The 13,525-nt window shown below is 39.7% G+C and overlaps 1 protein-coding gene across 5 annotated transcripts in view; it reads right to left on the bottom strand.

The window, feature by feature from the left end:
• The window catches only part of BICC1 (BicC family RNA binding protein 1), a 277,204-nt gene extending 263,902 nt beyond the window's left edge, over positions 1-13,302 (bottom strand). For 2 of the 5 annotated variants that reach the window (XM_027062038.2, XM_027062040.2), the window contains exon 1: positions 12,545-13,008. In XM_027062038.2, the coding sequence (XP_026917839.1) occupies positions 12,545-12,734 (190 nt within the window). In that variant the 5' untranslated portion in view covers positions 12,735-13,008. Of the gene's footprint in view, positions 1-9,951; positions 10,736-12,544; positions 13,010-13,204 lie in introns of those variants that run through there. The other 3 variants (XM_053207343.1, XM_027062039.2, XM_053207344.1) reach the window with 3 other exon arrangements.
• Positions 13,303-13,525: the final 223 nt, after the last annotated feature.

The following is a 13,525-nucleotide window of genomic DNA, read 5'->3' as shown; positions in this document are numbered from 1 at the left end:
TTTGGATTCAGGTCATGATCTAATGGTTCATGGGATTGAGCCCTGTGTCAGGTTCCATGCTGACAGTGTAGAACCTGCTTGGGCTTCTCTCCCTCTCTCATTGCCCCTCCTCCACTTGAGCAGACTCGCACTCTCTCTCTCTCAAGATAAAATAACCTTTAAAAAAAAACACAAGAGATAACAATTTCTTGCCAAAATACTGATTTTGCCTAAATGGTACTTCAAAAGCTCAGAATATGATAAAGGGACCAACCCAAAAAATAAACAACACAAGCTATGGTGGTCTTCTGTACAAGAGAAATATTGTGTTAGTTCTCAATAATGAACAAGCAATTAAAATAATTCTGAAAATACTTAAAATTTGGACATACAGATAGATATCTTTTTAATTGAGATTTTACTCTAATGAACATTATTATATTCCCCTACTATACTTCTCTAGTGGTTTATATGACATATGCAAATCTTGACACATGAAGCTTGATAATTGGACATTTTGGCAGAGAAGGAAAATGTGACCAGAATATGCTACTTAGGGAAGCATACAATATCCTTTGCTCATCTAACGCAAAACCTTAAATCAAAAACCTTAAACCTTACTATCAAAAACCTTAAATTAGCTAACATCTAGCCCATAGGCACTGTAAACCTGACTGCCAAGATGTCAGCTCACAGTCAGCTGTCTTTTGAGCAGTTGCTCCTCCAAAACCAAGATATTCCAAACATCTTCATTGTACCCTCTTCCCCCATTTGCTGTGAAAGCTCACGTGTGGTATCGTACCCAAACCACTCATGTATGTAGACTCAGCCTCCAACACCACATGCCAGGCACTACTGGGCTTGTAGTGTATGCTGTGCAGAAGACTCAGAACACTAAAACTGGAGGGCACTGAGGGCATCTAATCCAAAATCCTGAGAGGTTAAATGATTTGTACATGGTCAATGGCAAGACTAGATCATGAACTCAAGTTGCCTGACTAACCCACTCTTCTGAGAGGAATGGTTTATTTCCTTCTAATCAAAAGGACTTCAGTAAGTATCCTAGTGCAATGAGCAAACTAACATAAAAGACCACTTATGTCAAGAATGGATGGTCTCTTATCTGAGATGCTTTAAAATAATGTTTAAACAAGTATCTGAAGATGTATTCCTGTAAGAAAAAGATAATCCAGTATCTGCAAATAATTAGGCTAACCTTGATAAATTTCAATGTATAAAATTAATTGAGATCAGATACAGATACAAATTATTCAACATTAACCTCCCTGAATTATTCTGCATATTCTCATTTAATACTCTCACTAAAATACTATCACTAACCATACAAGATTCTACACAGTCCCTAGAATAAAGGTAAAGTAAAACTAACTTGCATATGGACAATTACTATGCCTTCCTTGTGTAAGGCAGAACTGTTGGTATTTCTTAAGGCCAAGAACATACCCTACCTTTAAAGTCCAATTCCAGGAGGTCAATGCCAAGTCCACAGCCCAAAATAGAACAGTTTTCAATCGAGCTCCACCATGGGTCATTTATTCTATAAACACAGCACTGGACTAGATGCTGGAGATAATGGGAGATGAATTTGAAACATATAGGCCATGTACAGGGAACAACTGTGAGCCAACTTTGTATACATGATCATATAATCTTCACCACAGCCCTGGAAAAGGGATGTGATTACCCTGTTTCATGAAGAAGAAAGCAGAAGAGTTAACCAAAGCTACTAGAAGGCAGAGCTTTGGAACACATGCATTCTCACTGAGAATTCTAACCTACCTTTGCGCCTACCACCACATTCCTTTGCATTTCTGCAGGGAGCTGGGGAAACATGAACCTATTCTGGAGTACAGTTTCTCATCTTAGATCCAGATGTGGTATGTCTCCACACTGCATAAGAGCTTCAATTCTACAACAACCCTAAGGAGAAAATGAGTATCTAAATCCACTAAAAACTCCAAAAAGAAACCAGGCCCCAAGTTTAAAGGGTTCATTATAGCCTTTCTGTCTGTAAAACACGGATCCCCACAGCACTGGTATCTCACAGATTGTAGCATAAGAGGTGGGGATTGCTGAACAGGCCTAAAGCACCAGAACAGTGTCTCACACATAAGTGCTCAATTAAAGTTGGCTGCTGCTTTCAAAATCACTACCATTCTTCGGTAACCATATTCCTCAACTTTTTTCCCTCAGAATACAGTTCCAAAGGGGAAAAAAAAAAAGCAATGTAATTCATGTTTACTATAAGGTGGTCTATAAAATTTTTTGACCAAATGTATTCAACTATAAAATTTTAATTCTGAAAAGAATCAAAAAGAACTATAAAACATTATTAGCTTAAATGCTAAATACAAAATAGTTAATGCTACAGCATGAACTACATAAACTCTATGCAAATAGTCAAGGATTCTATGTCAAGACTGCTTTTCAAGGCAGAAAAGTGAAAACAGCCATTAGGATAGTGAGATGATTGTTTTTATTCTTAAAAGTTCCCTTCAGAAACAATCAGCAAAACTAAAAGGCAACCAACAGAATGGGAGAAGGTACTTGCAAATGACATACCAGAGAAAGGCTTAGTATCCAAAATCTATAAAGAACTTATCAAACTCAATACCCAAAAAACATATAATCCAGTGAAGAAATGGTCAAAAGACATGAATAGACACTTCTCTAAAGAAGCCATCCAGATGGCCAACAGGCCCATGAAAAGATGCTCAATGTCATTCCTCATCAGGGCAATACAAATCAAAACCACAATGAGATATCACCTCACACCTGTCAGAATGGGTAATATTAACAACTCAGGCAACAACAGACATTGGCAAGGATGTGGAGAAAGAGGATCTCTTTTGCATTGTTGGTGGGAATGCAAGCTGGTGCAGCCACTCTGGAAAACAGTATGGAGGTTCCTGAAAAAATTAAAAATAGAACTACCCTATGATCTAGCAATTGTACCAATAGGCATTTATCCAAGGGATACAGGTATACTGTTTTGAAGGGGCACATGCACCCCAATGTTTATAGCAGCACTATCAACAATAGCCAAAGTATGGAAAGAGCCCAAATGTCCATCGAATTATGAATGGTTAAAGAAGATGTGGTATATATATACAATGGAGCATTACTTGGCAATCAAAAAGAATGATATCTTGCCATTTGCAACTATGTGAATGGAACTAGAGGGTATTATTCTAAGTGAAATTAGTCAGAGAAAAACAAATATCATATGACTTCACTCATATGAGATAAGACACACCAACAGATGAACATAAGGGAAGCAAAAATTATATAAAAACAGGGAGGGAGACAAAACATAAGAGACCCTCAAATATGGAGAAAAAACAGAGGGTTACTGGAGGGGTTGTGAGAGGGGGGATGGGCTAAATGGGCAGTAAGGAATCTACTCCTGAAATCATTGTTGCACTACATGCTAAATTTGGATGTAAATTAAAAAAACAAAATTAAAAAAAAGTTCCCTTCATATTGCTTTTTAAACTTCTGTAACAACAAATGTGTCCTTTTAGATTATTTCATAATATATTAAATAGGTAGGTGTCTGTTACACCTAACTTAATGGGAGTCTGTAGGAAAATTAAATTTATTCTGAGACTCCTGTGCAATAATAAAGACAATATACCCCCCCAAAGGAATATATAGGCTTGGGCTCTTCTCAAGTCCCTTACAACAAGCCACTGTAAACGATGGTGTGCCAGTAACAAATTATGCTAGACTAAAATGCTTCAATATGGTTTAACATGGAGAAAGTACTGGCTTCAAACATAAAGGAAATCAAAGAAAGAAAAGGATCTGGAGCTTTTTAATTCTGATCATCATCATCTATGTAGCAATGTTTCTCAAAGAGTACAAAGTCCTAGGATCACCTACATTAGACTCACAAGAGATTCTTTTCAAAATGCAGATTCCAACCACCACTACAATCTTCAAACCTACACAATCCGAATCTCCAAGAGAGGCCCACAGTTTGCCTTTCTATGCATACAGATTTTTATGCATACAGATTTTAAGAACTATTGATCCAAAGACATGTTAATCCAGTAAAATAAACACCATTCAAAATTTTCAGTGAAGGAAACATACAGAGCTCTAACTCTAGATAGGTAATTCAATTACATCCTAATTTCTCACCACTATCAGCTCAAACAAGCCAGGTTGTAAGAGCACAAGCACAAGGAGCAGACATCCTGCAAATCTATTGTCTCTTCTTGCCTAACCTGTGAAACTTTTTCTGGAAAATAATTTTGCAAACTTTATCAAAAGTCTTAAAATGCCCATGCCCTTTACCCCCAAAATTTCACTAGTAAGAGTTTTTCCTATGTGAATAATCAAGGATGCAAAAAACATTTTTAGGCAAGAGTGTTTAGGACAGCAGTATTAATATTTATCATCTGCAATTTTTTGAGTATATGCACTGCATCTGGCACTGGTAGGTGCTTTACACACAGTATTTCTAATCCTCACAACTTAGAAGATACTTTTATCCCCCTTTTAGAGATAATAAGACTGAGGCTCAGAGAAGTTATTTACTGGTCCAGGCAGGAATTATTAATCTGCCCAAGATCTGAATCTTGGGCAATCTGAGTAAAAACATTAGGCTCTTCCCACTCCCAGACACACACACAAAAAAATGCTATGTTTAAGCAAAGTATGATATGTCAAGGGGATAGTTCATATCCATTTAAAACCATGCTCTTCAAAATCTTTAATGAAATGGAAAATACTCATGACACAATGTTAAGTGAAAACTGGGTGTGATCCCACTTTAGAATGCAAGGGACACAAGACACAGAAGGGTAGGGACTATATTCACCTTGGTTTTGTCTGCATCCCCAAAGCCTAACACTGTACCTGATATATAGTAGGAACTCAATATCTGTTGTAAAAATAAATTACGTGTGGACATATTTTTTAAAGACCGGAAAATAATTCCCAAAATACTATCAGTGGTTATTGCTAGATTCCCAAAATATTATCAGTGGTTATTGTTAGATTAGGAATGACATTTGGTTTCTCTCTTTTTTTTTTTTACATTTGTTTGTACTTTCGAATATTCTATAAGAAGTTCACATTACTTTCATAATGAGAAAAAAAACTGCAATGGCTAATTTTCAAATCCTAGATTTAAGCATCTTGCTACACAAGAGATGCAATTAAGCTTCACAAAAACTCAATATGCAAACTAACGTCTGGTTTATCTTATTCATTTTAACAGAAAAACTACTTTACAGTTAGAAAGTGAGCATTCACTTTTTATATGCCAGCACCGATTTAATACTGGTAACAACTAAATGCTTTCATCGCCTACAGTTATTAGTAGCTTGGGAGGCAGGAAATGTATTTACAAACGTGTAAATAACATCTACAAAATGTTTCTATTAATGGTTTATGCATTTTGGATACTGCCCTAAATGTTAGTACCACAAGGATTAAAAATCAAATTTGGTGGCTTCTGCAGCAAAACAAGGGTTTCTTGCCAAGGTCATCCCCATGCACAGCAAAAGCCACTATAAGTTAGCATTACAATTGTGCCTCATCCCTGGTAGTTTATTAAGCATTTTACATAAAGGAATATATATGGTCACTGTTATCCCAAGCATTTTTTAAGAACTATATTTAAAATAAACAGAATAAACAAGAATGAGCCAACTGGTATATTTTAATAGCTCATCATTCTGGAAATTTTCAAACAGCAAAACGTGGCACAAATCTGATGATAATTCTACTATCAAACTGCCTCCAAAATGACTTAAATCTTTCTGAACAAATTCCGGAATACTGCAGTAACCAATCTACAAAAACCCAAAAGGAGAGAAACATGAACTACACTGAACCTGTCGATTCCAAAACCAATTTGAGATGGGTGACAAGCAGGAAGGAAAAGGGAAGAGAGAAAGGATATCTTGGGTAATAAAAGGGAAAATGGGCATTTGTACTGTTGTGTAATTATCAATCAAAAAAAGAAAAAAAAACAGTACCTGATATGGAGAAAACAGTGGAGGAAAAAGCTACAATACTTAGTGGCCTTAGGTCCTGTTTGTAAAAGCAGTAGCAGGATGAGAAGAGCTTTCTATGATCAAAGATATTTTGTCTTTGGAATTTATGTTTATTCCTGGATTATGCCAAGAAAGAAACTCTACCTACCTATAATGCCACTAAATAATCTAAATCTCTAGGGATTCTCCATGCAGGCCAGTCTCCAAATACAAGCAAGCCTCTGCTGCTTCAATCACAACTTCGTATTTTGCTACAATTCCCCCTGCTTCATCCGCTGTAGGGAAATAATGGGTTGGATCCATTCTGGTTCCCTTTCTCCTTTACTTAGGTTAGAAAAGCTGGAAAAAAAGTTTTAATTCCAGCATCTCTTGTAGCAAAGAGTGGCCAAAAAAAACCATAGATGGAAGTTTCAGGAGAGAGAATTCTTTGACAAAATCTTAAATAGAAAACAATGTTTATTCTCATTTCCCCTGCACAGACCCCCAGATGCACCTCCAGGCATAGCTATAGCCAGTCTACAACAATGAGGCCAAAAGCCACTTGAGGGGGGGGAGGTGAGGAGAGTAGTCGCTGGGCTCCTTGATGCCCTTGGGACAACTATTGTAGGGCTGAGACCTCTTAGCTCCAGGTTTTGTGTTAGGTGGAGAAAATAAACCTCTGGCTTGTTTAAGCCACTCTGTGTTGAGTTTTCTGTTAGTCAGAGACAAATACATTCCCACCCATTAAAATCATCAATGTGACAAACCTTTCTGTTTTAACTTATCAATGATCAACTTCACCAAAACTCCAGTCTTCACAAAGTTAAGATTTACTGAGAGTCTATGCGTTTACTGGGAGTGTGTCCTCAATGCCCATGAGGGCAGGGACTTAACACCCATCTCCTTTCATCCTTACAGGAACCCTACTAGAGGCAAAGTGCAGACCCCAATATGGGCCACTCTAACAGCAGCTCCTGAGCTCTTTACTGTCAAGCTACACAACCACTGATGTACATTTTCATTGTTTATAAAGTGATCTTAACCTTCAGTTCTGCTCTCTGACTCCACTGCAATTGTCCTAACTTTCTGATTGGAGAAAGACTACACCTAAATATTAAATCTCTCCTTCCCCTAAACAAAAGGGACTTACAGGCAGCTTTGAAAAACCAAGCAAGCAAACAAACAAACAAAGAAACAAAACTGGCAAGCATTTGTTTTCTAAGGTTTTGAAATCTTTATCCATCACAGGGCACAGAGCTGCTGTTGCACTAACACCTACTAAGCACCATGTGCCTGGAACTAGGCTAAGGTTTTCACATGCAGTGTCTCATTCAGTGCCCACAACATTCCCAGAAGACAGGACTACTGCTGCCCCCATTTTACAAGTGAGCAAATAGAACATGTAAGCCCAGACACAGACTTTGAAAGAAGTGTCTTTCCAGATACCAACGAATGACAAATTCAGAGCAACATAAAACTAGAAGGGAGATTGATTTTTCATCTACTCTTTAGTAAAAATTTCAGAAGTGACTGGCTCAGGACCCTTCAAAAAATGAAAAATACTTAAGGCAAGGACAACTAAACAGGGTGTAAAGCCATCTCATCCTGAGCAAAATCTGGAATTTCACACTCATGTCTAATATAATTTTACTCAGTATATACTCAACCACCTTTACAAGAAGCTAATATACTCATCATACTGTGAGCTACCAGGAAGGCCAATAATATTTAGATAGCTATGATTATTCATTTATCATAAGACCATTTTAATTCATTTTCCAGTACACCTGATTTTTATTTTCAATATAAGAATGTTCATTTATGAATTACGGTTTATAATAAATAGAGTTATTATCCATTTATTCAGCACTTCCAGCCCTATAATGTTTTACATACATCTTTTTTCCCTTAATTGTCACAACCACCTCAAGATGCAAGAACTATTAACAACTCCTTTTAGAAAAAGGAGTGAAGGTGATGAATTTTCCCTATTTCCCTATTAGAAGGCAGCACTGAGATTCAAATCCACATAGGGCCCAGAGCCTTGTGCTTTTAACCACTAAACTTCATTAGGTTATTAGATTTGCTCTTGTTGTATTAGCCTTAATCAAGCATTAGCTAGAAAACTATATTCAGCTGAGCTCATATTTATCTTCCCTTTCAGTAGTCCCTAATTTTCACATATTTGTGCTTCGTATTTCTCACACAAAACATCTAAAAAATAAGACCATCTTCACTAAAGATTCATTTCACTTGCTGAATTAAAGAAATAACATTAATGCTGCTCTTACTTTTAATCAATGATGTGTGATAACCTGTTTTAGTGGCTAGTTCTGCTACTCAAGCAAGCAGAAGTAAATGATTCCTATTTTGCCTATCATTGTAAAAATGCAACATGGTTTTTAAAGTCTTTAACAGCAATATCCTAAAAGCCCACCAGATGTCAACCTCAGTTCATGAAAACAGGACATTTCCTACCTTGTAACACTCCATTCTTTCTATAATGAAACACGGGATTTGAAATTTTGAAAATGCCTATGCTTCTAAACTATATGTAGGAATTTTTTTAATTTTTTTGTTTATTATTGAGAGAGAGTACCAGTGAGGGAAGGGCAGAGAGAGAAGGGGACAGAGAGAATCCCAAGTAGGCTCAGTGCCACCAGCACAGAGACTTATGTGGGGCTCAATCTCAGGAACCCAGTCAGGAGATCATGACCTGAGCTGAAATCAAGAGTCAGACGCTTAACCAACTGAGCCACCCAGGCACCTATTGGAATTTTTAATTATATGGCACATGTGTTATGTTTTTCAACATAAAAAGAAAAGTGTAACAGTAAGATGTAAAACAGCCCCAGAGACAGAAAGAGAAAGAAAAGTATAAATATACAAATTCTACATTTGCCTCTCAGGGTCTCTAGAAAACACCAAAACTGTATTTCTGACTCTTCTGACTTTACACCATTCTCCTCCATCTTCCTATGCTATAACTCACATTTCCTTGACTTAAATGAATTAATACTATTATCTCACACAAGTCATGAAATCTAATTTTTGAAAATTAGTAAATAAATTAAAAACAATTTTTCTTTATGATTAAACAGTGCTGTCCATGGCTGACCATTAACTTAAATAAACTTGAAAATAATTCCCATTTATAAAACCATTGACTAATAAAGTTGATAATCTTCATTTACACTGGAACAAAAATGTCAGATACTCTGCATGGCTGTTCCAAAGTAGTTATTAAACCAAATAAAAAAAAAAAAAAAAGAAAAATTACTGATTTTTTCCCTACATTTTCAGCCTGGTGGTTTTTATGTGTATCAATTCTTTTGAGATTCACTGATCATCCAAGAATGGTATTTAATTTCTTTGATCAGTGCCCTACTGCCCATATTTTAACATCACTGAATTTTTGGTCCATTGCGTAGAAGAATTTCTCTACTAATAAAAATGCAACCCATTAAAGATTAACTTGCCCCCAGGACAGTCTCTCTAGAAACAAATTCCAAGCATTATAATCACCAATTTGCACTATGTAGACTTAAAGACAGATCATCTTGTTTATCCTGATTTGAACTGGAATTCTACACATTATTTTAAGGCAATTATGGAAAGAAAAATGGCAAACCAAATTCGCAATAATGAGAAATCCAACCAGACAAATACTAATTTGGAACTTTCCAAATGAAAAGTTTTACACCCAAGAATATCTAACAATATTTGAATACTTGTTGACTTACCAAACTTCCTATCTTGGTGTATATTTTACTTCTACAATATGAAATTGCACTACAGGTCAGAAATTATAACAGGTGCTGGAAATCTTTTGAATCCATGCTGTAATACTTACTATTAATAAAAATAAAAGCAACTAATCTATATTAAGCTCTTATTTACCAACAGTGTGGCAAGTTTTTAGCTTATCAGGCATATCTCTTTTAATTCTCATAGTACCTACCGTAAAAGAAATACTAATTATCAGTGCCATTTAGAGATGAGCAAATTGAGACAAAGGCAAGCCCAGGAACTGTCCCAAGGTCTGTGGGATTCGAATCTAGGTTTGAGTGATTCTACTGCCCACTCTTGCTATAATCATCTGATTTAAAACAAAGAGACACAGGATTATGTTTTGTTCAGAAAACCAGTCTTACTCCTTCAAACACAGTAGTTCTACATAATTTAACACTAGGAAGCATGCATCACAAAATGCCTTGGTACACTGTGCACTAGGTTCTATTGTCAAACGTGTTCAAAATTTACTTTCTGGGAATGCATAATCCACTTCTTGATGATTTCTAGGAAGCTAATCAAAGCGCTATGTTCAAGCATTAAAGAATTGTTTGGGGCTGAAATGTAAATATTTCATTATATACAGATTGTTGAATAAACATTAACTCTTTTAGGACTTTCTATAAAAGAAACTATCTCTGTGAAGCAATTTTAAACCATCTCATGTCAGAATATATCTACAAGGGGATAGCCTTCAAATTTAAGAAATGTATCACCCATATTTCATTTTATTCAAAATGAAAAAATTAATTTATTCAAAAAAGAAACCCACTTCTAGCCAGGGTGGCTCAGTCACTTAAGCGACCAACACTCGATCTTGGCTCAGGTCATGATGCCAGGGTCACAGGATGGAGCCCGGAGTTTGGCTCTGCACAAAGCATGGAGCCTGCTTAAGATTCATTCTTTTTCGCTCTCTCTGCCACTCTCCCCTCCCCTCCCCCCACCCACCCTGCTCTTTCACTCTCTCAAAAAAAAAAAAAAAAAAGAAAGCCACTTCTAAAGCTCAAGTCATACACAAGGGTTTCCTAGAAACTAACATCACTGTCACTACCTGTGTGAACAGGTAAGGAAGATACAGTATTATGATAAGATCCACCTTTCACATCATTCCACACTCGTGTAGGAAACAAACTGGAAACTTGGTCAAAGGATGGGTATGTACTCTATCAGTTTGATCCAAACAATCTCACAATATTTTTACGAATAAACTTAATACTTTGTTTTACAATCAGAAACTAGGAAAAAGAACCAGGGAACAAATGAAGTAAAATGTATTACTGAAATACAACTTTAATTTCCAAATCTACTATAATTTAATTTCTAAATCTGCAATACATTATCCATATTTGAACAGTTTATCACAGAAGTAACTCTCTAGAAAATTATATAATTTAAAGCGGGGACGGGGGAGAGAACAAGAGAGTAAGACACATTAAGCACTAGGGATGTTTATCAATAACAATAAGCAACAAGGGAGATGAGTTTGCAGTTCATCCACAATCGCCAGCCAAACACTCCTGCCCTTTGTTTCTACCCAGTTATTGTCTTGGAAAATATGTTGTTCTCTCTTAAAATAACCTGCTTAATTGTTTTAAAAGCCACTGGGGAGGCTAAAATCTCCAGGAAGGGCTAAAAATCTCCATGTTGTGATGCATTGACTGATAAAGTCAAAGTAGGTTATGCACAAAGCCACAAAAGATAGTTGGAAAGCTCCAATCCTCTAATGATATAAGGGTACTAGCCACTGAATGAACCCATCATACATCCTTAATCAAATTAATGCCTGGTCCTCTACAGAATCACAGTCATTCAAACTACTCTATTTTTCTGGAGAAGGGAAATGACCACATTGGTGGCTTTACAGGTAGGCTAGTAATTAACATTTTTAAGGAAGGTCAAAATGACCTTGGACATGTTAGCATTCACTCTGAGAAACCAACCATCCCATTAAAACTCACTATTTGTTTCCAGTCCGGTATGGTTAAAGCTATTGTGCCTGGGAAAGTCCCAGAGAAACTAGGTAATTAAACACACACACACACACACAAATTGTGTAAGACAGATACTCATAGTACAGGAAGATTTTCATGAACTGAGTGTAACTCAGGATCTGTTTTATAAGCCTGTCAGGAGGTGAACACACGGTGTCCTCCAACCCAGCAGCATTGAGCTGACACAATCCCCACACTCTGGCTGCTTACCCCCATCCAGGCCCCTCTTTACCGCCCCGTGGAGGGTGGAGGGGAGGGAACTCCTATCTTAAATTCTGACACGGGCAGCGTTTCCCAATAGCTAAACAAGGCCCCTCAGCTGGAGGAAGTGGATACTGACAAGAGGAGAAACAGAGAGGGGCTCAGAGGTAGAATTCAAGGCTATCAGCGAGTGGGGATAGAGTCACGCATACTCTGTGCGGTCCTAGTGGGTCCTGATGACACAGCCCGGGTGTCCGGACTAAAGTTGGCATCTCCAAAATATCCAAGAACACAACTCAACTCGGGCGCGCCGGTACAAACTCGGCCTTTGGCTTTTCTGAAGCCGGGTCAAGTTAGCACAAGGCTCCCGGTGCCTGAAGACCGGAGAGGTGTGGAAGGGTGGAGAGTCCCGTGAGGTCTTCACTCCTTGGGTGTCCTGCAGTTCCGCGGGGGAGGGGACCGGGGAACTAAGTCGGCTGTCGCTGGAGTAGGGAGCTGGGCGCGGGACAGGGATGTCCGGGAAGGAGTACGGGCTCCGACGGGGAGTCGGAGAACGCGGGGGATGCCTACCTTGTAACATGGCCTCAAGTTTCTTCCTGTCCACGCGGAAGCGTTCCTCGCTCCACTCAGGACTATGCAAGGGCGCCCCGGCGACCAGGTCGTCCTCGGAACCTGGCATGGGCGAGTCAGTGCTGCGCTCGCTGTTGGAGCCCGGGTCCGACTGAGCCGCCTGATAGCCGGGCTCTCCCTGGGCGGCCATGGTGGGCAAGCGGCGCTCGGGCTCCGGCCGCCGCTCTGCCTGCGCCGCCGCCTCCGCTCGCCGGCCCGGCTCGACTGGCTCCCCGCGCCGCGGCGCTAGCTCGTCCCCCGGCCGCCGCCGACGCCTCCGCCAACGCTGCCGCCACGGAGCCCCCGGCGCATCCCAGCCCCGGGAGCTGCCCGCCACCCCGAGTCCCGGCCCCAATCCCAGGCCAGTGACTGCGCCTCCCCCAGCCAGCAACTCCCGCGCGGAATGAACGCGCCTCGCCGCCCGCGCCTCCATCCGCAGGGCTCCGGCGCCCCCTCCCCGCCCGCCGCCCCTGCCGCCGCGCGCTCATTGGCCCCGCCGGCCCACGGGAAGCCGAGGCGGGCGGGCGCGCGGGCGGGCGCGCGGGCGGGCCGCCCCTGGCGCTCGGACACACTCGCGCGCGCACACTCACCACGTACACACTACCGGTTTTCTGCACTTACTTGCACAAGTCTTGTCCCGCACGCATACTTTAATAGTTCTTCACGCACAGACACTCGTCAGGTTTAAGCACAACACCTTCTGAACGCACACCAAGCACCCTCACGATCCCCTTTTACTTACACTACACCCTGAAACTCACAGCCCCGGTTGGTTCCACGAGTTTGAAACAGGAGGAGGGAGAAAAGAGAAGACAAGCGGAAGAAACAATATCCATGGCTTGCAGACATCACTGTGGTCAATGCTTACACGCAGTTCATTCCTTCACTGAAGTTCAAAACCGGATTACTCCTCTCATCACAGCAAAGTGGCCAGCTGCAAGA

This window comes from Acinonyx jubatus, chromosome D2, assembly GCF_027475565.1.
Source record: "Acinonyx jubatus isolate Ajub_Pintada_27869175 chromosome D2, VMU_Ajub_asm_v1.0, whole genome shotgun sequence".
In the NCBI taxonomy this organism is placed as follows: Eukaryota; Metazoa; Chordata; class Mammalia; order Carnivora; family Felidae; genus Acinonyx; species Acinonyx jubatus.
This window is presented reverse-complemented; position numbering and strand designations above follow the sequence as displayed.